The sequence below is a fragment of the Stegostoma tigrinum genome, chromosome 6, assembly GCF_030684315.1.
Source record: "Stegostoma tigrinum isolate sSteTig4 chromosome 6, sSteTig4.hap1, whole genome shotgun sequence".
NCBI classification, from domain to species: Eukaryota; Metazoa; Chordata; class Chondrichthyes; order Orectolobiformes; family Stegostomatidae; genus Stegostoma; species Stegostoma tigrinum.
Genome location: NC_081359.1, coordinates 48,665,553 through 48,692,522, shown reverse-complemented (window position 1 = coordinate 48,692,522; position 26,970 = coordinate 48,665,553). Strand labels below are relative to the sequence as shown.

The following is a 26,970-nucleotide window of genomic DNA, read 5'->3' as shown; positions in this document are numbered from 1 at the left end:
TTGTCCAGCAATTTGCACAGGAAGAGAGACCTTGAGTTACAAATGATCCCAGAAATTACTGATGATTACCACTACTTCACGATTAGCCTCAAAAAATGGCATTATGCCTTCAGTTTGCTTATGAGTTTGAAGAAGCTTGTTTCCTAAATTCATTCAGCGGATGTGGGAGTCAGTAGCTGAGTGAGTATTTATTGCCTATTGCTAAGTGCCCTTGAGAAGGTGCATTCTTGAACTGCTAACACAGTGTTGAACTGGAGGAACACAGCAGGTCAGGCAGCATCAGAGGAGCAGAAAAACTGACGTTTCAGGTCGGGACCCTTCTTCAGAAATGGGGGAGGTGGAAGGGAACTCTGAAATAAAAGAGGAGGGGTAGGGCTGGGGAAGGTGGGTGGAATGCTGATAGGTGAATGCAGGTAAGCAGCGGAGGGGATTGGTCAGTGAGGAGGGAGGAGCGGATAGGTGGGAGAGAAGACAGACAGGTTGTGTCAGGTCAAGGAGGCGGGGATGAGAGGGAGGGTTGGTCATGGGATGAGGCCAGGGGTGGGGCAATTTTGAAACTAGTAAAGTCCACATTGAGACCCAACAGTCTCAATGTGGACTTTACTAGTTTTTACGGGCAATTTAGCATGGCCAATCCACCTAACCTGCACATGTTTGGGGCTGTTGGAGGAAACTGGAGGACCCGGAGGAAATCTATGCAGTTGCAAGAGAATGTGCAAACTCCACACAGACAGTCACCCAAGGGTGGAATCGAACCTGAGTCCCTGGCACTGAGGCAGCAGTGCTAACCACTGAGGCACCATGATGCAATGGCAAACATTGAAGGGGATATTCCAGGAAGTGCAAAATGTACACATTCAACAGATAAGAAAGGTTCCTGAATCAGGTCAGCGTCATCCTTCTCTGCTCAAAAGAAAACAACTTATCTAGCTGCTCTTCATAGTTAAATTGCTCCAAACAGGCAACATCCTGGTGAATTTCAACTGCACTGCCTCCAGTGCAATCACATTCTTCCTATAGTGTGGTGACCAGAACTGCACACAATACCCCAGCTGTGGCCTAACCAAAGTTTTATACAACTCCAAGAGAACCTCCCTGGCTCTTATAAGTTAAAGCTTAGATTATAAAGGCAAATGTCATATATGCATTCTTAAGTACCCTATTAACCTGTCCTGCGGCCTATGGTCAAGCATCCGAACAGTGCCCTTTTCCTCTGAGCTTCCTAGTATCCTGCTATTTATCGAGCACTCCCTTTTCTTATTTCTTCTTCCAAAGTGCATCATCTCACGCTTTCCAGGGTTAAATTCCATCTGCCACAGATCTGCCCAACTATATCTCTTTGTAACCCATTAACCACCTAGCCAATTTGAAATGTAATCAGCGAACTTATCATCCTACACAGTTAATCAATACTGGTTTCCTATCCAGCACTATTAAGTAGACAGCTCCAACACCAGTGGGAAAAGTCAATACCAGGTGCTTAGATCTCAGCACATGGCTACACAGCTGAGAAAGTTCAATGACCTCAGCAAAATCGTCAGAAGACAAATACTGCTCTGTTTGTTTGCACCTCCAGCTTTACTGCTTACAATATTCTGTTTCACATTTACCCTCCCATTTCAGTTTCAAATGATTGTTTTAACAAAAGCAAAATCACTGCTTTTAATGCAGCTGTTTCAGGCGTCCAAGCAATAGATTTTTGTCATAGCAACCATTACTGTTTCTGACATAGCTAAGACAATAAACTATTCTGAATGTGCTTTTGGAAACTTTTAGTTTACTATCACGAGAATCAATAGTTGAAGAAAGGCTGTCTTCCTTCTGCACATCATAAGTTTAAGTTTGTTTAAAGGGTCAATTTACCAATTAAAGATTTGTCAAAAACATAGTTAAAGAATATTGTTAAAAACTTAGATAACGCAGAGTCAGGTCACCCAGCACTGTCCTATACGGCTCAACTACCTTGACCAACGGTGGTGCTGCCAAGCCAAGATAAACATTGAAGTCCTCTATCCAGGAAACATTTTATGCCTCTTCACTTTCTGTGCTTCCTCCAAGTGGCATTCAACATGATGGAGCACTGTTTCATCAGCTGAAGAATTGTAGGTGTTGTTTGGGATGTCCATGACTAAGCAGCATAAAATGGCCAATGACTGCCCATGGCTAATGCAGCAGAACATGGCTGACCAGTAGTTCGAGGCTTTGAAAAAATATTTGCTTACTGTAGTCTTCACAAATAGAACAATAGTAGCTCTGTAGACTCAAGGTCACTGAACTGAGATAGAATATGCAGCTGCAGTTATTTACGCAGAAGACATAGATAAAAAGATTTCACACCAATTAGTAAATCTCTCTTCAATTACTTAATCAATCTGTTTTAATTAAAATTCTTCAGATAATCATAAATATTAATTCCGAACTAGTTATAGATCCACTATGTACAGAAATTCACCAATTCACGAAATGCATTAGAGGAAAAGATTCAAACCAATCTCAGACTGTAAAAGCAGCTCCCATATCATTACAGGGAGATGTAACCATTGGAGAACCAAGGTAGGCCAAAAGCCTGTATGATTAGCTTAATTAGAAATACATTGAAATTGCTGAGTGCAACAGTACTTCCTTTGGGTTAAGGACGACCAAAGTTAAACTGCGTACATGACAGCAAGTAACTTACCGAGGCAAGCTTGAGCTGTACAAGATGCTGTATCAGAGATCATATTATGATGGGATAACTCAGCACTGCTGACCAACTGTAAACAGGGAGGGGTGAGGGAGCATGGGGGGAAGGGGCATGTGCACTCTAACTTTTAACTGTTTAAGTTAAGGCATTCTAAAAAACTTTTTGTGTGCCTAATTGCTCTGGAGAAATGAAGCTCTACTGAAAACAAAGCTGCAAAAACAAAGGTATCCTGAAATCACCCCAAGATTCCGACTCTCTTTGGAAACTAATCAATAGGGTTCGAGTAAGTCAATGTCTGATCTGTTGCCACAAGACTTCATACGGTCCAAAGTCAATTTTGGGGACCCCAATGTAATTTCCTACAGATTGTACATCACTATGTTACCTCCTCTGTTGGATCTGCCCTGCTACTGGAAGAGGACATAGTCAGAGATCTCTTCATCAGGCACATTCATCATCTCTGGAATCAACCTCTTATGAGATGCCTTCAATGCAACTGCAACCCTCCTTAAGTAAAAGGGAAAATTAAGGTCATTATCACCCTCCTATACAAATAGGCTTTGATTATTAATGAGAGATGACTGGTGGAGGCTTATCCTAAGGGGTATTATGCCTCAAGCAAAGGGAGAGGTTGAGAAAGAGGGTCCTTCATGGTAATCACAGCCCATGTGCTTACAGTCACTCTGCACTACAAATCAGCCTTCCAGCCAACTGAGCTAGATGTCCACTCAGTTTCTCCTGAGTGCTCCACACATGGATAACATTGTTTGAGCATCCAACTGTCTGGCCAATAATGGCAGCATGGAACTTGAAGGCAAACTCTGCAGTTACACCTGGATATTAAAGGTAATATATGAAGGGATAGATGTCACACCATGTCCAGTCTGTCACAGCCTTGTTGTAACAAAGGAGGCACAAAACTGATAAAGCAGTGACAAATCCATACATTAAAAATGTCTGACCATCTTTACAGAAATGCATTCTTTCTACTATTGTCATTGTCTTTCTGACAAGATTGTTCTTCTTCCTTTGCCAACCTTGCTATTTTTTCTAAGATTTTGTAGCCTGGAATGTTACCTCCCAACTATAGCAAGCCTTTGGGCAGGTATCTGTAAGGGCTAGCACATGTTTCTTCTCTTGAAGAAAGGTCTTCTCAAAGTACGCGCTTATCCATGATTAAGAAGAAATAGCAGTTGCAGCATTGAATTTGACTTCTTCAAAACATTTTAGAAGTGATTTCAAATTATACAGAAATTGAACTCAAATTCTTTATTAAAGGAAAATGTCTTTTAGCTGCTTAACATATTAATGACCACAGGCTCAGTAAATGAACAGCTTTCAAGTTTGAGCTGACTATGCAAGAGAGACAAAAAAGTATCATTCACCATTGCAAATTTGTTGATGCAACAAATTCTTCAAAGTTTCAAGCATGAATAATTTCAAGGTAAGCTAACTGATGCAGATGCTTGCAATTTAGAGCCTGTGAGCCTTTTAAATTATTTAATAGTTAAAGCCTGGATATGACATGTTAAAACTGATATAATTGAAATTTGAAGCATAACTATAGCTTGTGAACTCATGAACTGACTGTGAAAAGTAACTAACACTTAAGGCTAAGATAATAAAGTGTGAAGCTGGATGAACACAGCAGGCCAAGCAGCATCTCAGGAGCTTTTGTGCTCCTGAGATGCTGCTTGGCCTGCTGTGTTCACCCAGCTTCACACTTTATTATCTTGGATTGTCCAGCATCTGCAGTTCCCATTATCTCTAACACTTAAGGCCCTTGACAGCATACTGTGAAGTAGCATTTGTTAACCTAACCAAACCATTTCATTTTGGAGGTGCTACAGTCCTATATCCACTGAGCTTTGGAAAACAAAATATAAATAAGAAACAAATAATACAATCCACATATTGCAAATTTAGATTCTGAATTTAATTACATTTTCAAAAAATGTGTCCTCTCAATCACTACAATCAAAAGCTAAACTGACATTATACAAAGGAAGATAACATCATTAAATACTAGACTCAACTGAAAGCCTTAAAGGGCAGAAAGAGTGTACAGATATTTTATACACTAATAGTATAGCTGAGGTGACGGCCTGGTGATATCATTGCTGGACTATTAATCCAGAGACCCAAGTAAAGAACAGATGACCTCTATTTGAATCCTGCTATGGCAGATGATGGAATTAGAATTCAGTAAAAAGCTAGAATTAAGAGTCTTCATGAATCCATCATCAATTATTGGAAAAACCCAACTCACAGTCACCTAAATTAATTAAAAAGTTAATTTGCATGCAAAAGATTCTGCAGCAGCAATGAGATATACTTGGCCAAATAATGTTTTAGTGAGATAGTAGGAACTGCCGATGCTGGAGAACTTGAGATAACATGGTGTGAAGCTGGATGAACACAGCCCGCCAAGCAGCATCAGGGGAGCAGGTAAGTTGAAGAAGGGTCTTGACCCAAAATGTCATAATGCTTTAGTGATGTTGGTTGAGGGATAAATTTGCCCAGAATGGACAGCACATTTACTTATCTTCAAATAACTTCCACCTGTAAAGTAACAGTGAACTTCATTTTAGACTCAAATGCAAAAGACAGGCCTTTGGGCCTTTGTAAAACCTACATTACAGACTCTGGGCTGGTACCTGAACTTTCTAACTCAGGTAAAAATGTTACTACAGAGGCCAGGCTACCACCTTGACATTGTGCATAAACTACAACAAAGTTTTTCATTTCAATAAAATTTGAAACATATCCAGAATTACTTCATGTTGCATTGTGACAGGAACAGATCCCAGGCACAGTAATGCACTGAGGGCGGCACAGTGGCTCAGTAGTTAGTGCTGTAGCCTCACAGCGCCAGGGACCCAGGTTCGATTCCAGCCTCGGGCAACTGTCTGTGTGGAGTTTGCACATTCTCCCTGTGTCTGTGTGGGTTTCTTCTGGGTGCTCCAGTTTCCACCTACAGTCCAAAGACATGCAGGCTAGGTGGATCGGCCACGTTAAATTGACCGTGGTGTTCAGGGGTGTGTGGGTTATAGGGGGATGGGTGTGGGTGGGATGCTGCAAAGGGGCGGTGTGGGCTTGTTGGGCCGAAAGGCCTGTTTCCACACTGTAGGGAATCTAATCTAATTTATTATAACCAACTTACTGGCATAAAACTCTTGATGAAACTCACACAGGTATCTAATAAATGCAATCAACATATGTAGAATTAGAAACAGAAAATGCTGGAGAAACTCAACAAGTCCATCAGCACCTGTGAAGAGCAAAAACAAAGTCAACATTTTGAGTCTGATATCACTTCATAAGAAGAATAAATTAATGAATACATTATATAAACACAACTGCCAGTAGTAATATTATTACCTCTGTTCATTCACTGCCACCCAAACATAGACAGATTGAAATGTTACCTCAACAGCAATCACAAACTGAACCATTTAAATTCAATTACCTCTATGGGTAGCACTCTAGATTTTAAATATGTGAGAATTCAAGGCTTTTGAAACAACAAGCTGGAGACTGAAATAAACCCCATCGAAAAGAATTGCAGAAGAACTGAGTTTGCTTTTTAGGACAATCATTCACTGTAGCAGCCAACTGAATTTTGAAATTATGATATGGTATAAAGATGTAAACCTCCATCTAAATTTAAATCACTTGGAGGTCAATATCCTCAGTGAAGACAGATCTCAGCCTAAAAGAAAGGTTTCCTTCAGGAACAAATCACAGCTTTGCTGAAATAATTCAGGCAATGTGCGGGTGCCACAACCTACGAAATCTTTAAATCCCTCTCATTTCTTCTCTCAAATCTTCAAGCAAGCCAGGCCTGCAACGATAATGAACTGATTTTCATCTTTACAAGTGTCTTTTATCCATATCTACTTTTAATCCTTGGTTTTGTATTTTGTCTAATAAATAAATAACTTACAGCAACAGTTACCGGCAGATAAGGTTCATCACAGTGACTGGAATTGGTGGCAGTGGGGGTAGGGTCATCCTCCTGGTGTCTGCAGCTGCAGTGTCAGCAGCAGCAAAGTCCTCAGTGATCAGATACAGTGGTGGCAGCGGGCTTTTCAAGATGGCAGCACCAGCAAAGCAGCATCTCAGACGAGGGCAGTTGGAGCAGGACTCTCAGCGAGATAGTGGTGGCAGCTTGGTCTGGCAGGAACTCCTGGGTGCAGTAGGCCCACAGCAGGGACTCCTGGCATTAGAAAGGCAGTGGCTGCAATGGCGGGAGTGTTGAGCGCTCAGAGCTGGGTCTCCTGGTGCCACCAAGATGGTAGCAGAGCCAGGTTCTCTTGGTCACGGAGCAAGTGTGGGTTCAGCATGGGACCCAGCTTTGTCGGTGAGATGGAGGAGGAGAGCTGGTGGCATAGGTGTTGTTGGTGAGCCAGCTCAGGACTCTCTTGAAGTTATATCTTTTATCCTCTTTATGCCTAAATTATTCACTTTCGTTTTTTTTAATCTTTTTTATGCCTAAGCTATTCAAAGTGGCACCTGATTGTGGAGACTGTTGAGGCTTCTTGCAGTATTTTAATGTATTATTCTCTGTAAAAGTGACAACAAATAAATAATTCATCATTCATTTAAGAGTAATGCTCTCAACCAGTCTTTGATCTAGTTTTAAAACTAAAGTTTTGCTGCTTTTATAAAAGAAATTGGAATACTGAAAACTAAAAAGGGGCAAAATGAACAATAATAAACTCCCTGTGTGCTGAAGACACTGAAAATTCCTTTGATGGATACGACATTAGCATGTTTAGAATACACAACATAAAGAAATTATCTATAGACAGAGCAGTCAGAATTTTGGCAGACCTTGGCAGTCACATGCAGAAAAGGAGAAAGCATGTCATTTAATCACCCAGCCTTTTCGACTGGAAGCACAGCAGACCAACAATGGCAGGAGTTTCTGGGAGTAATTGAGGACACAGTACAGAGGTTCATCCCAAAGAAAAGAAAGATTATCCAGGGTGGGATTACACAGCCATGGCTGACAAAGGAAGTCAGGAAATGTATCAAAGAAAAAGAGACAGCCTATAAAGTGTCCAAGAGCACTGAGAAATCAGAAGATTGGGAAGGCTACAAAAACAGACAGAGGATAACAAAGAGAGCAATTGGGAAGGAGAAGATCAAATATGAAGGTAGGCTAGCTAGTAATATTAGAAATGACAGTAAAAGCTTCTTTCAATACATAAGAAACAAACGAGAGGCAAAAGTAGATATTGGCCTGCTCCAAATTGATGCTGGAAGGCTAGTGATGGAAGATAAGGAAATAGCTGAAGAACTTAAGTACTTTGCGTCAGTCTTCACAGTGGAAAACATGAGTAGTATGCCAACAATTAGGGAGAACCAGGGGACAGAGTTGAGTATGGTAGGAATAACAAAAGAGAAAGTGCTAAAGGGTCTAAAAATTGATAAATCTCCGGGCCCCGATGGATTACATCCTAGAGTTCTGAGGGAGATAGCTGAGGAAATAGCGAAGGCTTTGTTCATGATCATTCAAAAGTCACTGGAGTCAGGGAAAGTCCCAGATGATTGGAAAACTGCTGTTGTAACTCCCTTGTTTAAGAAAGAATCAAGGCAAAAGATGGAAAATTATAGGCCAATTAGCCTAACCTCGGTAGTTGGTAAAACTCTAGAATCCATTGTCAAGGATGAGATTTCTAAATTCCTGGAAGTGCAGGGTCAGATTAAAACAAGTCAGCATGGTTTTAGTAAGGGGAGGTCGTGCCTGACAAACCTATTAGAATTCTTTGAAGAGGTAACAAGTATGTTAGACCAGGAAAACCCAGTAGATGTATCTAACTAGACTTCTACAAGGCCTTTGCTATAGTGCCTCACTGGAGGCTGCTGAGCAAGGTGAGGACCCATGGTGTTCGAGGTGAGCTACTGGCTTGGATTGAGGAATGGCTGTCTGACAGAAGGCAGAAAGTTGGGATAAAGGGCTCTTTTTCGGAATGGCAACCGGTAACGAGTTGTGTCCAGCAGGGTTCAGTGTAGGTGCCACAGCTGTTCACCTTATATATTAATGATCTGGATGAAGGGACTGGGGGCATTTTGATGAAGTTTGCCGATGATACGAAGATAGGTGGACAGGCAGGTAGTACTGAGGAGGTGGGGAAGCTGCAGAAAGATTTAGACAGTTTAGGAGAGTGGTTCAGGAAATGGCTGATGAAATTCAATGTGAGTAAATGTGAGGTTTTGCACTTTGGAAAAAAGAATACAGGCATGGACTATTTTCTAAACGGTGAGAAAACTCGCAAATCAGAAGTGCAAAGGGATCTGGCAGTGCTGGTCCAGGATTCTCTACAGGTTAACTTGCAGGTAGAGTCCGTAATTAAGAAAGCGAATGTAATGTTGTCGTTTATCTCAACAGGGTTGGAATATAAAAGAAGCGATGTGCTTCTGAGGCTTTATAGGGCTCTGGTTAGGCCCCATTTAGAATACTGTGTCCAATTTTGGGCCCCACACCTCAGGAAGGACATACTAGCCCTGGAGCGCGTCCAGCGGAGATTCACACGGATGATCCCTGGAATGGTAGGTTTAACGTATGATGAACGGCTAAGGTTCCTGGGATTGTACTCATTAGAATTTAAAAGGTTGAGGGGAGATCTAATAGAAACTTACAAGATACTATATGGTTTAGAAGGGGTGGACGCTAGGAAGCTGTTTCCGTTAGGCGGGGAGACTAGGACCTGTGGGCACAGCCTTAAAATTAGAGGGGGTAAATTTAAAACTGAAATACGGTGACATTTCTTCAGCCAGGGAGTGGTGGGCTTGTGGAATTCATTGCCACGGAGTGCAGTGGAGGCTGGGACATTGGATGCCTTCAAGGCAGAGATCGACAAATTCTTGATCTCAGAAGGAATCAAGGGCTACGGGGAGAGTGCAGGGAAGCCGTGTTGAAATGCACATCAGCCATGACTTAAATGGCGGAGTGGACTTGATTGGCTGAATGGCCTTACTTCCACTCCTATGTCTTATGGTCTTGATTACAGAAAATATGCAATTCTATGCCAAACTGATCTGATATTTTTAAAAATAAACATGAACTAGTAGTTGCTTAACAGATATAGATTATAGGTTGTAGTTCACTTCACAATCTTGTGCATATTTGGGGAGAATAGTGAGAGAGTGAACAAATAATCTTACTGCAAGATTTTTGAATGCAGCATTAACCAGACCTTTATTTTTCTTTCACTTCCAGCTCCAGTCTCCCAGTTCCAACTTGTATTACCCTTTTCTTACAATATTAAAGACAGGGAATTGAGCAAATAAACCCAACCCAGGAAGCTACACCACTTACTACTGCTTTTTGGGACATTGCATGGTAAGGAGACTATCAGAACCTGTATTAATGGCTGAAGATTATAGAAAAGCCCTCCATTTTCTTCAATTCAAATTCAGTGCTAACTTCTGAAGGCTTCAGCCTTGTCTGTCAGGGCAAGCTGGATGTAGTAAGTTACCTCTGAATCACAGAAATGGATTGAAATGGAAGCTCATGAAGCTATTATCAAATGTTATAAAGATCCATCTGGTTCTCCAATGTCCTTTAGAGTAGACTATCTACATCCCAACCCACACCACAACAATTTGGTTGACTTTTAACTATCAGCTAAAATGATCTCACATGCCACTCGTGGAAATTATGGTTGGCAACAAATGTTCGCTTTGCCAGTGACATCCATATCCCATGAAAGACTTATTGATAGAACTGAAGTATTTTCACTGAAATACCTAAATCCCAATCCAAATAAGGACAATAAGACAGAAATTGTTTGCATGCAAATATTGATCCGATGGTCATGCTAAAAGAGAAATCACTCTGCTAGTGCCTTATACTGACATCTGAAAAAGAAAATTTTCATGTACAATGATAGAAAATACTTATAGAAACAATATTAAGACTGAAATAGAATAAAACTCGATGTGTACATATGTCCCAAAGCATTCCTAAAGCTAACAAGGAAAATAGAAACCAGTGTCTGGCTATTGTTGAATCCAAGGTCTAGATCTCAGTGCTGAGGGTAGGATAGTTTAAAGTTGTAGATGTTACATAGAACATTACAGCACAGTACAGGCCCTTCGGCCCTCGATGTTGTGCCGACCTTATCTTGTCTGGAGAAACTGCTGTGAAATTAAAGTCTTTCATAAAAGTTCAATGGCTACTGTGATAATGCAGACACGTGAAATTTAGCAGATGGGGCACTGTCTTTCTAATGATGGAGAGTGACAGCAAGAACCAACATGGTCCCTTGCTCCTGATATTTTTCAAACATGCTTCAAAAAACAAGAAGTAGTTTAACTGGTCACATGGTTTGTCACTGTACTGTCAGGGATGGAGGTGAGGGAGCGTCAAGATAAGGCTATTGTTTGCACATTTTAGAAGTTAGCTTTATTAACTCACCTCTGCAAAGTTAACTTGGGTCATTGTCCAATGACCCAAGTGATTAGATTTGGCAATAACTAGTGGTTAGAACGAAGTAGCTATGTAGATCTCATAGCAAATGAGTTCCCTGATTGGGGCTATTAACCTGATCCAATCAAGGAGCCCTGGCTGACAGATATAAACTGGAATGTCACGTGTTCTGCTCATTCTAGAAGTTAGGTCTCAGCAAGCTCAGTCAGTATCACGTAATATACACACGTAAATAAAGGATTACTTGGTGATGGATACTGGCTTTTGTGCTACCTTTTTACTGTCATGGGAGATGGTGGTCTTTCATTTTCCTCAGCATTCCTTTGTCTCTGGTAGGGTCTCTGTTGCAATTAAATGGAATATGAACTGTATGGCAATGATTTTGGAGCTGCCATTTTTATTATGATATCCACTCATGCTTTTTAGCTTTCTATTTTTAAATTCTGCTTAAAAAATTTAAGGCCAAGTTTCAACTCAGTACATTAATAATCAGTATTTGATTAAAGCACCTGTTCAAAGTAAGTAAAAGAATCCAGGCTGTTAGAAACCAGTGAAATTTGCATTACGTAATGTGCTTGCTCACATGTACTATGTATTAAAAAATAAGCAGGAGGAACTGACAATAATAAATGGATATTTGTAGAATAAAATGGACTAAGATACCTGTAATAAAACTGCATCTCATGGTGGCATTCCTAGACGTAACTTGAATACATTATTTTACAATGTTTTATAACCAGTCAAGCTTAAATGTAATCAAATAAAGATCAAAAGCTCTTGTGTAAATCTGATTTCATAAGCAACAATTTGATTGGATATAGAAATAACTATTTAACAGGAGGAAGTTACAATGATTTAATCCAACAAATGACATTTCAAACCATCACACTTAATTTTGGCTAATAGCCTTCCAGACATGTAGCTGTCAACTTTCAAAACCTCTTTTTTAAATACATTTTTATGTTCGAGACTGTAAGTCTTAATGTGAAGGTGCATTACAGCATTCAAAAGACATTATCTATTGTTAGCAAAGATGGACAAAAAGTAACAGCATTTAGCTGAAGTATTCAGTGCAGGAAAAGGGAAATATATATGATTCAGTCATTCTGATTTTAAAAAAAATTGCAAATGGCCAGTGTTTAGGTTGTTATGCAGACTTTGGGCTGAATTTCAGTTTTAAGGTCGAGACTCCAATTGGGATCAATTCTGGGTTCCAACCCATTGCTACGACAAAAATAGTCAACCAACAAGATTTTTTTTTAGGATTAGACAATGAATGGCCAGAAGATAGTGCTCAATAAAGGATGAACTCTGGCATTAGAGGATCAAAAGAAAGCCCTACAGTGCTGAAAAAATTAAACTGTGCTAATGTAAAGAAGGGAAGCACAGCTCAAGATGGAATCACCCTCTCAGCACTTATTTAAAATGTTTAAAGAAACAAATAGATATATTTTCCAGACTACCATTGTTGGGAGGAAACAGCTCATTCCATTGGGTAGCTGTGGACAACTGTGAATTGCATTAAGATGCGTCGATACAAGTAATCCTCGGGTTAATTTTGTTTAGAAACGTATGGTACAGTAGAAAAGAATCATGTAAATGTAACACGGTCTTGCATTGAAAAGAATCAAACAACAGCATTTTGGATGATCTCACGTTTGCGAATGGCAGAATGCAAAAGGTCAGCCAGAAGTGCATTGGAATAATCAATCCAAGAAGTATCAAAGGCATGGATGAGCGTTTCAGCATCAAATACACTGACACATGGGCATGGTCAGGTGGAGAAAAGTGGTCTTTGTGACAACAAGTAAGTGTGGTTGAAAGCTAATCTTGAGGTCAAATGTAACGTAGAGAGTATTAACTGGCTAGTACAGAGTTCAGGGAGATGAGAAACTCACGGTAGACTCGGAAATGAGAGAAGGAAATTGGAATAGGCAGTAAATCACTAAGGGTGCTTGAAAAACTGAGAAACCAAGGCTTGAAAATAAACAAGGGAGTTTTGAGGTTCTAGATGGAGCAACTTCAATGTAAGTAGTCCAGGGGATAAGACAGATATGCAAAGAGCACAGACTGCCAAACGGGAGCATAACTATAGCTAGGACTGTGACGTCTCAACGTTGACCAGGAAAGGGGAAACCTCCTTAATTTCAGTACTCTCAGGGAAATAAAAGAGATGGTGACATTACTAACAAAAAGAGGTATAATTTTAGGGTAAAAGGCAGGAGATTGACAGGGAAATGAGGAAATTCTTTTTCACCTAGGGCATGGTGGGAATCTAGAATGAACTGGCTGGGACTGTAGCTGAGGCAGGAAATTTCACAATCTTTAAAAAATAGATGAGCACTGAAAATATCATAACACTCAAGGCTATGGGCTAAGTGCTAGAAAGTGTTGATTTTGAGTAGTTTTGTCAGTGCAGACTGGATGAATTGAAGGGCCTCTTCTGTACTGTGTGAATCAACGATTAAAAATAGACGGGGTGCGCAATGACTAAAGAAACAATTATAGCTGTGACGAAGGTTAAAACAGTAGAAAGATCATCAAATGAGGCCACATGTGTCTAACTGAAAAACAAACAAGTCACAAAATAGCACTACTGGGAGTGACGATAGATCCCCAAACATTCGGAGGATGACAAAGGGCAAATCTGTATGCAAATCCCACATAAGTGAAAAAGCAATAGGGTAGTTATAGTGGAAATTTCAACAAGTTAATAATAATTTTGATATAAGTAATGTGAAAGATAGAGAGAGAGAGAGAGAGAGAGAGAGAGAGAGAGCGCAAAATTCTTAGTACACATTCAGGAGAATCCTTTTTCTAGCCGATACATATGTAGCAAATCCAACAAGAGAGAGGGTGATTCTGGGCTTATTGTCATAGAATGAAGCTGGGCAGATGGAGGGGTACCAGTTGGGGAACTCTGGTGGTATTACTATCAGTCAATTAGATTTAGAGTAGCTACAGTCAAGTAGCAAGTTAGATTCAAAATTGGCTCAAAGACAGGGAGTAAGGTGTCAAGGAGTATGCTTATGACTGTAACCCCATTTCCAATGAGGTTCTGTAAAGCTCCAGGCTATGCCCTGCTTTTTGTAGTATAAATTTTAATAGTTTGGACATTAATACGGTGATTAAAATCCTTTTATATGATATACAATTGGCCACGTGATTGATAAGGAAGAATGTTTTCGACTCCAGGAAGATAATAGGGGGTCAAGTTGTCAAAACAATGGTAAATGATGTTCAACCCAAAAAAGCGTGAGCTAATGCAATCGGGAAAGGTTAACAAGACAAGGGTAAAACACAACTAATTAGAGAATACTGAAGGTGTACAAAAACACAGGGGCATATCCAGATATTCGTAAAGGTGGATGAACTGGTACATGATGCAATCAAAAAGATCAATGGGATATTTCAATGAGTTGAGGCAAGGAATACAAGAACTGAGAAGTAATGCTGAAATGTTTAAAACACTGGTTGGTCAAGATCTGGAATGCAGCATGCAGGTCTGGTCAGCGCACTATAGGATAACAGAGATTACACGAGAGATGAGAGAGAAAATTTACAAGGAGGTTGACTGGAACATGTTAGGATTGGATAGGCTAAGGGTGTTCTCTTTGAAATAAAGGAAGGGTGTAGAGGAGAAGCCTGATTAAAAAGTGTAAAAATTAATGAAGTCTTGAGGTAAAGTGGATAGGAATATTTGGTGAAAGAGCTCATAACTAGGTGCATAGATTTAAAGATTGAGAGGTTTAGAGGGTATTCAAAGGAATATTTTCATTTAGAGAGTTGAGAGAATCTGGAATACACTACCTGACAGGATGGTAGAGACAAAACCACAATTAACATTTTAAAAGTACTTGAATACGCAGTTTAAATGCTGTGAATCCTAAGGCTACAGGCTAAGACCTGGCAAGCGAGATGTCTACTTGTTAGTTACTGGGCTGAATGATCTCTTTTCATACCGTATATTTCTATCATTCTAGCAGAAGGAAGTGTGCATTGGAGAAAATTGAGAGAAGCAAGAAGTGGAGGAAGGGTATATGATATGAGTGAGAGAAGTGAGGGAATGGAAGGGTCAAAAAGGCCAGAGATGTCAAGGAGCAGACACATAAGCAACAAAATAGAGACATATGGCGACGAGGGTAGAGTGTGTGGTAAGGGGCCAAATGTCCTATTTTCATCTTATGTTCTGTGATACCAACGTGTTAAAAATCACTGGTCTATCCTAAGCTAGCATAACTACTACTGATAATCTCATTAGCTCCTCATAGAGTTTCTAAGCTCTTTCTTAGATCATGCAATCTGCTGACCTCAAAAAAACTGCTGTTTAAAATAGGTGAATAGTTTTAGGAAAATTAGAGATACATTGTTAATACAGCTTGCATCAAAATTGACAGCTATTCTTTCAGAAATTATTCTCCTCTCTCCATCTTCACAGTGTATAATCATGGCTCATTTGATTACTAATATAACTTTGCTCTCCTGCCCTCCCCTAAAACCTTTGACTCCCTTGTAATTTAAAAATCAGTCTTGCTCAGACTTGAATATATTTCATGATTGAGTCTCCATTGCTCTCTGGTGTAGAGAATTCCAACAATTCTAAGAATATAAGACTCTGGTAGGTAATTCTTCCCTATTTATATTTAAGTAGAAAAATAATTACTTTAAATCCGTGCCCCCAGCTTTAGAATACCCCACAAAAGGAAATGTCTTCTCAGCATCTACCTTCAAGCCCCCTCAGAATATTACATGTTCCAATTAGATCACCTCTCATTCTTCAAACTCTAATGAAGATAAGCTTAATCTTTCCTCATAAGGCACAATGTTGTGCTGAACATGACACCAAATGGTGTCCAAATGATGGTCCATATCCATCCATTCCTTGTATAGTCATATGCTTATCTAGAAGTTCCTTAAATGCTCCTATCATATCTGCCTCCACCACCACATCTGGCTGCATGTTGCAGACTCCTACCACTCTGTGTAAAAAAAACTACCTCTCATCTCCTTTGGGCTTTCCCCTTCTCACCTGAAATGCATGCCCTCTCGTTTTAGACACTAACTCCCCGTACACGTGCAGCAAAATTTTCCAACTTGCATACTCCATCCCATTATAACAAAGGCCAACAACCTATTTCATTCCTCATTGCACAAACAACCTGTATGCTAATATTTCATGATTCATGTACAAGGCCAACAAATTCCTTCTGTATTACAGTATTCTGCAGTCTCACTCTATTTAATTAACATTCTATTTTTCTATCGCCAAAGTGCCCATATGGATAACCTCTCATTTGCACACACTATAGTTCAACTGCCAAATTTTTGCCTTCCTTCCAGTAAAATGGTAATGGACTATGGCTCCTAAGCCCAGAGTTCATCTGCTCTATCCACACTTCATTTCTTTTTTACCTCTCTCCTTTTTTTCTCTTTTATTTTAGTTTACTTACCTCTTGGTGAAGAGCTCTGTCATGGCATATAGTAGGCACACCAGCATTGACTCACGTGGGCCCAGCAGCGCAGATTCGTGGCAGCAATGTTGGAGGCAAGTTCGCAGCTTCTGCATTGTCAAGACAGTTGTACAGCCGATTCAACGTCAAGTTCATCTTCTTTCGGTGGCTTCGGGTGAGGAAGGAGGTTCTGTGAGGTTGCTGCAGCAAAGAATGCAGTGTAGTCCGGCAGTTCCTTGTGACTGCGTCCTGGTGGGTCCCTTGAATAGGCTGCTTTGGTGGCATTTGAAAGTGAGCTGGGCACAAGTCCGAGATTCCAATTGGCCAGGTTTCCTTGAGGTTTCTGTAGCTTCTTCACGGTGGCATGGTTGGTCTGGTCTTGTCTGGTCTGGCCTGAGTCCTTTCTGGCCGCTTCAGTGATGACCTAGGAGCCCTACTTTATAAATTTCTTTTTTTCTTTATTATGTTAATCTTATCGTCTTATATTATTTCTTCATTTTTCTAAATTAACACATTAATTTTGTACTTTTGAAGGTCTGCAATACTGGACTTTTTATTTCTTCATTTTTCTTTATTTTTCTCCCTAAAAATTTGTACTCAAAGATCTGTGCCTAGGTACCTTTGTACCTAAGATGGCACCATAAGTGGCAATTTGTAAACTTTTCACTGTACTAATGTGAGTACATGCGACAGCACACCTAATTCAATAAAGCTAATTCAGTTAAACAATTAACCTATCTACATTCTTTTGCTGACTCTTTGGCTTGGATTTTTATCCTTGAATAATCATGAATTAAGCCATTTTCTGACTGTATGATCCCACCTCTTGTCTAGCTATGCCCACCTATTCTATCTTCGTCATAGGTGGGGGAAAAACTGAGATGTTTGGTTTGCTGCATGAGAGGAAACCCTAGACTGGTTAGAAAGGCTCCATCCATTCACTAGGAAATTGACCATGTTCTGTACATAAGTGTTAGGTACATTTGCACACATTCTTCTCAACCCAACCACTTCTAAACCCACTGTGCCTCATGCTAACCATGCTAGCCCTCATATCTCCCCATGCCCAATCAACATTTCTACCAGCGCACAAAACTTGTTACCCCAACACAACTTTGAGGTGCTTATAAAACGGTCAAAATGAAAAAAATTACCATTCGAAAACTCCAAAAAACTACTTTGATTGACAAAAAGAATTCATTGATTTTTGGACTAGTGACCAGTTATCAATAATGAAGGGTTTCTGCCTGTCAATCATTTGAGTTTTTCTCAGGTAATTGAGCAGCTTGGGGCTGGTAACAAAAAACAGAGAAGTGATCAAACTCAAGCGCTGTCTCTCTCCTCTATCTACAATAAGCCAATTTAAACCTGAAGAAAACCAGTTAATCTTTCCTTGAACAGTTGCTAAAGCAGTAACTACCACTACGAAAAACGAGTACAAAACTTTTAAAAATCTAATTGATAACAAAGTAATTAAAATAGAGATGCTGGGCCGCGTGATGTATGTGGAAGCTGATGGACCCGATTGTGGTTCCAATTGACCTCACCTGTAGCAAGCATCAGTTGCTCAAGGAACTCTGGCTTAGAGTTGATGAACTGAAGTCGGAGTTTCGAATGCTGTAACACATCAGGGAGAGGGAAAGTTACTCGGACACTGTTTCAGGAGGTAGTCAACTGCTTCAAGCAATTATCTCGAATTTGTTCACTGGTCAGGGATAGAAGAGTGTGACCACCAACAAGACAGGTATAGATATCCAGGGGGTATAATAAATTCAGCCAAAACTATGCTTGAAATCTGTTCCAACTCAAGTTAATGAAACAATTGAAAAAGATTCTAAATTGGTGGTACATAAACTCAAGAGCCAAATACTACAATTATCGGTGGAACAAAAGGTACAAAAGATGAGTATATTACTGCACTAACTTCTATAATGTCAACTTTAATTGAATTACAGAGCACTGAAAGAACCACATTCTCCCAAATCTTAAAATGAAGCTGTCAAGAAATTTGAACAACTAACTATTTCCACAGACAATGGATAAAGCAAAGTATAAATCCTATCACTTATTGTCTTAGGTCCAAATGATTGAGTATTAAACTAAATGAACTAATATACATCATTTGTGGATGAGAAATACCAAAATCAAAATGGTTTCATTAATTAAAATAAATGAGATTTAGTTTACACATTTTAGAAAGCAAAAATAAAAGATCAATAATGTTTAATCTCAAGGAATCAACTGATAGGATCTCAAGAAAGGGAACAAATTCCACCTAGAATATTCTAAACACAGTGGAGCTGGTTTTTGGGGCTCAGTCTATGTTCAATTGTTTAAACTAGTTAAAATCCCATTCAAAATACCAATTAATTAAACTTCCTCAAGTATTTTCCAGATTTCCCATCACAACATTGACAGCAAATTGACAAAAATCAGAAAAACTGCGTACATAAGTATTTCCACCACGTATCTAGGGTTTTCGCCAATTTTTTAAAGCACCAGTAGGAGACTGAGATTGCAATTACAGATATTCTAACACAAATGATGATGTCACTCGACTTTTCAGTACAACTTTAATTGCAGCAACAGGTGCCAGATTTGCTTGCAGTTGTGAAATGGTTGAAAATATAACTTCTGAGATTAGGTGTTCCATGAAAAGCATCGTAGTTCAAGTGCAAGGTTAAGCTCTCAAAGAATCATAAAATCCCTACAGTGTGAAGCAGGCCATTCAGTCCTTCAATTCCACTCCCTCCACTTCCCTACCCTAACCCTGTAACCCAGCATTTCCCATGGCTGGATGGCTAATCCAGCTAGCCTAAACATTCCTGGACACTTATGGGCAATTTAACATGGCTGGTCCCCTAACCTGCACATCTTTGGACTGTGGGAAGATACTGGAGCACCCAGAAGAATCCCACGCAGACGCAGGGAGAATGTGCAAACTCCGCACAGACAGCTGCCCGAGGGTAGAATCAAACCCAGGTCTCTGGTGCAATGACACTGCAGTGCCAACCACTAAGCCACCATGCCATCCTCTCATGAAAATTGGAATAAAACAACTAGTTAAAGATAATCTTATGCGCAGCAATGTAGCAATGCATAGATAATCTGTATATTCTGCACTTGATTATGAAAAAGCTGCAATTCACCATATTTCCTTCAAAAACACCTCCCAAACCCATGACCCCAATGGCAGAAGACTCATAGATATTCCTATTCTACCCACAAGTTCTTCTCCAAGATGCACATCATCCTGACTTGGAGCTACATCACCATTCCTGCACTGTCACTAGATTATAAATCTGAATCTTTCTTTGCAATATCTACAAACATTGCGGTTCAAGAAAGTGACCCACTACCACCATGAGGGCAATTAAGGATAGGTAATAAATGCTGTCCTTGACAATGATGCTCATATGACAAACTTTTTTTTCTAAATTTAGACCAGGATACTAGAATTACCTTCCCTCAATTTCAGTGCAATGTCATGAGATGTTTTACATACACTCGAGAGGGTATAAGGTCTTACACAGGATCTCACCTGCAAAGTTTCCCATATTACAGTGGAATGTAAAGTTAGATTTTTGGTGTTCAAGTGTCTAAACTGAGTCATGAATTCACAGCTTTGTGACTCAGGAGCAGGAATCCTATCATGTGAACCAGGACTGATGTAGAACCATGATAAATCTAATCTATTTTGCTGTCAGTTTTTTTCTTTGAAATACAGAATAAATACATCTGTTAATAATTAATAATTCTGTATGAATGATACATAAATCCAACAATTTATTATCTTATTTAAAAAATTGACACAGCACAGTAATGTGACTTTGGGATATTCATCAAATCCAACGGAATAATAAACACTCTTAGAACTTCATCACCAGAATCAGGTTTAACTTTCTCATTCTCACAATATTCGACACAAAAAGGGCAAAGCGATACTCCCATCTTTGATTCCTACACTTGTGTACACGTACAGCATATTGAGAACTACGCACATACAATCATATCAAAGTAGTAATGTGGTTCATGCATGTAGTGCAGCAATAATATTAGAGGTTTGCAAAGCTTCTTGTTCAAGCATGAAAATACTGAAGCCAGCCATATTTCTATGCAGCAATGCAAAAGACATACAGGACATGATGCTGTGTGAAAAGACTTGGTGATAGTTTCAGTGCCTGTGGGAAACAAACTTAAGTATAATTCTGTGTGTTATTAAGCAGCATTCATGCTCAACTGATAGTGACAATTCAAGACAATTAACTGCTAAATACTACATAAATAATCCTTTTGTATGAAATGTACTGGTTACATTTATGTAAGTAACAAAAGTCCTATTGAAAAATCAGAATTTTTAAAAGTTGATGAACTGCAAAGGCTCACTTCCATTTGCTCATCATTCCTTATTTAAATTAATGGATTATTTTGTTCTTTATAGGTCAGTATGAATGTGAATTTGAAAATATTTGTACTGATATCAAATAAAATTAATCAAACTGGTTGCATAACTTTTAGGAAAATTAAACTCAGAAGCCTCAGATAACAGCAGTAGGAAAACTCATTGCTGTTCTGAAAAGGATTTATCTGAAATCAACTTCAGAATCCATCAGAATGTGATATATAACATGCGCTGTCCATGGTAGCAATTCAAGGTTATGCCCCTGAGGTAATTTCAAACCTACACTCAACATTCGCTCAGGTTCATCATCAAAAGCATTTCTCATAAGCGAAGCTTAGGATCTTTCTAATCAGTATTAAACTTCCTCCTAAATATCTAGGGTTGCACATTTGTGATCTGGTGGAAAACTAAGCAGGCTAATTTACAAACAAGTTGGGAAAATAATATGATCTAGGAGAAATAACTATAAAAATAACTTACCACAGGAGCAGATACTGTACATTTCTCACACTACCATCAACACTTAAATCTCCAGAATCTAAGTGTATTGAATCTAATTGTGTGCAATATAAGAATTTATTTTATGCTCTGTTATTTTCAGATTAATTCCTAAGTACAATGTGTGAAAACGTAGGTAAAGTACTGCAATTGAAAAGGAATAGAATGTGGACAAAATCATCTAACTTTCCAATGTAAGTATTAGCAGATATTAAATCCACTCTGAAAAGGTGCAGGAAATCTCTTTATAAACTTGCATTCTTTGTATTAAAACACACTGCTCATAAATATGACACCTGAGGAATAGCAAGTTTTGTCACTGTTCTTATCAAGGGCCACCAGCGAAACAGAAAGGAATCTAAAACTGACCAAGTCCTCCACTTGGAAACAGCCTTCACCTCTAATAATGTGATAGCAGGCTGCATTAGTTAATATGTACATCAGTTATTATTATTTCAATATAAAATGTCACTGCACATCAAAAAACTTCACGTCAACCACTGTGAGCAAAACAGACAAAGGTGAAGAAAAATAGGATGGTAAATGCAACACTCGCTGACATCTGCTTCCTTTTCACAAATTATGGCATAAAAATATGGCACTTCTGTGGACTGGGGTTTTTCAAGATCTCATTGCTCGACTGTCCCATTTTGACACTTGCTTTCCAAGATGCCTCCTTATACCTCACTTATCTATATCCAAATTCATGCAAATTCCAACTTATTTGTCATTGTATGAACTCCACATAGTACAGCATTTTGCTTTTCATTTTTAAAGAATAATCTTCAATATTCAGTTAATCCTATTCTTTATGCCTTTTATCCCCCTCTGTGAATTAGTGGTCAATTCTCTTGTTTCTATACAGTTTCTCATTTCAGTTGAGATGATTACTTTGCAGTCCAATTGACATAACATTCATAACTAATTTATGCTCCCATGCTGCTAATGCGGGGCCACAAGCCTAAGAAGCACAGGCAACCATCAGGATTCTACGAATTATAAATTCAGCTCAACAGTGACGCATAATCTTAGAATTTCGAGGACTCAAAAATTACACAGAAACAAACTTATTGAGAAGTGTCAACAGACAGTGGCATGACAACTGCATCAAAATAATTTTCAGACCACATGTAAAAAAATAAATTCTTCTAATGTTCTAAATAAATTTGTATCCTTAACCTTAAAATAAAACCACAAAATTCAATTTTTGGTGACAACATTCTTTCAATGTTTCAGACTCTTGCAAACTCACAATGTATATTTGGAAATCATGGAATTTCTTTGAATCTACTCACAGGTTAGACAAACAAGAAGAGTTCGGACCACAAGATCACAAAGTAGCTTCCATCTTGGAGGTACTTGCGCAGAAACAGTTGGAAGAATGATCTCTGCTGGAACATAGTACTGGACGGTGTAAGTTACCAAGATCCCAAAGGAGTAAAGGATTTTCACTAGCTGGTACAGCCTAGGAAAAGGAGTCATAAGATGGAACAAGTTCACAATGGTTTGTTATATTAGAATGTAACATTATGCTGTTTTGTTAGTGCAAACTTATAAGAATCTGTAACAATTTTACAATGTGAAATCCAATTGTATAAAAACTAAAACAAAAAATAGTTTTAAGATAATCAGATTTTTAATTGATCACATCTTTCCTCCCAATCCCAAGTTCAATTAATTAATCTCGAAGCTCATTTGTTTGTCTTTTTAAAACAAAATTACTTTTTATATTTTACTTTAAACACAATTTACACACAAGAGGACTAATATTTTATCATCTTCTCCACTTTTTCCACCTTCAGTACTGTATACAGTATGGCAATGTTGCTTAAGGCACAATTTAGCGGCTTAGATTACTGCTCAGAAGCATGAATGTGACTACCACCAGAAAAGCTAAATTTAAAAGTAATTAACAAAACTGTAATGAAAAGCTAGGGTCAATAATGATGACCAAGAAACACATAGATTGTTATGCAAACTCTTCTGGCATAGGGATGTCCTCAAGAAAAGGACATTTGACATCCTTACTTGGTGTGACTCACATTAAACTACAGCAATGAATGACTCTTAACTTCTCCCTGATACAGATGAGCAAGACACTCAAAAGAATAAACCAAACAGGCCATCCTACATTAATCTAGGCACCGAAAACAACAAAGTCAAAACCTGCCTTCAGTGATCCGGCAAAGTTCTCCTCATTAATATCAGGAGATTTGTGCCGAAATTGGGAAATATTTGTCTCAGGAACTAGTCAAGAAATAGATTAACATAGTCATACACACTAAATTACTACTTACACCAAATGTCCCAGGCTCCTTCACCACCATCTCACCAGACTGCAACAAGGTACCAACGCTAACTAGGAAATATGGTACAAGTAGGTCTCAATCTGTTCAGCAGTGAGCAGATAGGTGATTGTTTGCTACTTTAGAAAACTTGTACCACTTAAAATAATGGCACTAATTTAAACCCTAAATATTGCATTAAATTTATATCTAGACTAGTTAAATTACTTGACATAATTACTGACAGCATCTGAATGATATCTATAAACTTTAAAATCTAATTAATTAAATTTTACAAAATAAAGACAAAAGCAGTTATAGATTCATAGAGCTTTAGAGCATGTAAACAGACCCTTTAGTCCAATTCATCCATGCCAACCAGATATCCTAAATAAATCTAGACCCATTTGCCAGCATTTGGCCCATATTCCTCTTAATCATTCCCATGCATATTCTCAGCCAGATGCCTTTTAAATATTGTAATTGTACCAGCCTCCACCACTTCCTCTGGCAGCTCATTCCATACGCGCAACATCCTCTGCATGAAAAAGTTGCCCCTTCGGTCCTTTTAAATCTTTCCCCTCATCTTAAACCTCCAGTTTTGGACACCCCACCCCAGGCAAAAGACCTTGTCTATTCACCATATCCACGCCCCTCATGATTTTATAAACTTCTATAATGTCACCCCTCCAATGCTCCACGGAAAATAGCCCCAGCCTATTCAGCCTCTCCCTATTGCTCAAACTCTCCAACCCTTGCAACTCCCTTGCAAATATTTTCTGAATCCTTTCAAGTTTCACAACATCCTTCATATAGCAGGGGGACCAGAACTGCACACAATATTCCAAAAGTGGCCGAAATAATGTCCTGCAGAGCACAACATGATCTCCCAACTCCTATGGTCAATGCACTGACCAATAAAGACAAGTGTACCAAATGCCTTTTTCACTATCCTACCTATGACTCCATCTTCAAGGAATTGCGAACCTGCACTCTAAGGTCTCTTTGTTCAGCAATACCCCCCAGGACTTTACCAGTATGTGTACAAGTCCTGCCTTGATTTGCATTTCCAAAATGCAGCACCTCACATTTATCAAAATTAAACTCCATCGCCATTCCTTGACCTATTGCCCATCTGATCAAGATTCCATTGTTTTGAGGTAACACCCTTCATTGTTCACACCTCCAATTTTGGTGTCCTCGGCAAATTTACTAACTATACCTCCTATGTTCACATTCAAATCATTTATATAAATGATGAAAAGCAGTGGACACAGCACCAATCCTTGTGGCACACTCCTGGTCACAAGACTTCAGTCTGAAAAACAATCGTCCATGACCACTGTCTGACTTCTACCTTTGAGTCAGTTCTGTATCCAAACAGCTAGTTCTCCCTGTATTCCAGGTGATGTAATGTTGCTAATCAGTCTTTGTCTCATGAGGAACTTTGTCAAACATCTTACTAAAGTCCATATACATTACATCCACCACACTGCCCTCATCAATCCTCTTTATTACCTCATCAAAAACTCAATCAAGTTAGTGAGACCTGACTTCCCACACACAAAGCAATGTTGACTATCCCTAATCAGTCTTTACCTTTCCAAATATGTGGAAATCCTGTCCCTCAAGACTCCCTTCCACAACTTGCCCACCACTAATATCAGACTCATTGGTCTATAGTTCCCTGGCTTTTCTTTACTGCCTTTCCCAAATAGTGGCACCAAATTAGCCAACCTCCAGAATTCCAGCACCTCACCGGTGGCTATCGTTAATACAAATATCTCAGCAAGGGGCCCAGCAATCACTTCCCTAGCTTCCCAGTTAATACATTACAGCTGTAGCGTGTAGGCAGTTGCTGAAAACTGATGCAACCATAATTGCACCATGCCTTCAGATCAAGAAATCTCAGCTCAGAGTTGATATATTGAAATCTAAGTTTCAGACACTGTAATATCTTCAGAAAGTTACCTAGACACATTGATTCAGGAGACCGTCAAAGTCATAGAATTGTTCCATGTATATGGGCGGGAGGGTGTACCTAAAAGTGTGATAGCTGCAGGGATCCAGACAGTAGAAATGGAATATGTTCAGCCCTTGCAATTGTCCAACAGCCTAAAGATTCTTGCAACTCGTGAATAAGATCAGGGATTGCAGAGGGGTTAAGCAAAATGACTGTAGTACCATGGTGTGGAGAACCATTTAAGGTGGGGGAGCTAAGGTAATGCAATTGTTCCAGGAAGGAGTAGGGTGAGACAAATAAGCAGTTGCATGCAACCAAGAGAGTCCCGAAGTCTTTGGTGCTTGTCCAGCACCAGGGTTAAGGGCATACAAAAAGGGCTACAAAAACAAACAGAGGATAACAAAGAGAGCAATAAGGAAGGAGAGGATCAAATATGAAGGTAGGCTAGCTAGTAATATTAAAAATGATAGTAATAGCTTCTTTCAATACATAAGAAACAAACGAGAGGCAAACATAGATATTAGCCTGCTCCAAATTGATGCTGGAAGGCTAGTGATGGGAGATAAGGAAATAGCTGAAGAACTTAATAAGTACTTTGTGTCAGTCTTCACAGTGGAAGGCATGAGCAATATGCCAACAATTAGGGAGAGCCAAGGGGCAGAGTTGAGTATGGTAGGCATAACAAAAGAGAAAGTGCTAGAAAAGCCACAAGGTCTAAAAATTGATAAATCTCCTGGCCCCGATGGGCTACATCCTAGAGTTCAGAGGGAGGTGGCTGAGGAAATAGCAGAGGCTTTGGTCGTGATCATTCAAAAGTCACTGGAGTCAGGGAAAGTCCCAGATGATTGGAAAATTGCTGTTGTAACTCCCTTGTTTAAGAAAGGATCAAGGCAAAAGATGGAAAATTATAGGCCAATTAGCCTAACCTCGGTAGTTGGTAAAACTCTAGAATCCATTGTCAAGGATGAGATTTCTAAATTCCTGGAAGTGCAGGGTCAGATTCGAACAAGTCAGCATGAGCATGGATTTAGTAAAGGGAGGTCGTGCCTGACAAACCTGCTAGAATTCTTTGAAGAAGTAACAAGTATGTTAGACCAGGGAAACCCAGTAGATGTTATCCATCTAGACTTCCAAAAGGCCTTTGATACGGTGCCTCACGGGAGGCTGCTGAGCAAGGTGAGGGCCCATGGTGTTCGAGATGAGCTACTGGCTTGGATTGAGGATTGGCTGTCTGACAGAAGGCAGAGAT

The 26,970-nt window shown here is 39.3% G+C and overlaps 1 protein-coding gene across 5 annotated transcripts in view; it reads right to left on the bottom strand.

The window, feature by feature from the left end:
* The window catches only part of LOC125453247 (neutral amino acid uniporter 4-like), a 223,857-nt gene that overhangs the window by 50,663 nt on the left and 146,224 nt on the right, over nucleotides 1–26,970 (bottom strand). For all 5 annotated transcript variants that reach the window (XM_059646545.1, XM_059646544.1, XM_059646543.1 and 2 more), the window contains one exon: nucleotides 22,769–22,938. In XM_059646545.1, the coding sequence (XP_059502528.1) occupies nucleotides 22,769–22,938 (170 nt within the window). The remainder of the gene's footprint in view (nucleotides 1–22,768; nucleotides 22,939–26,970) is intronic.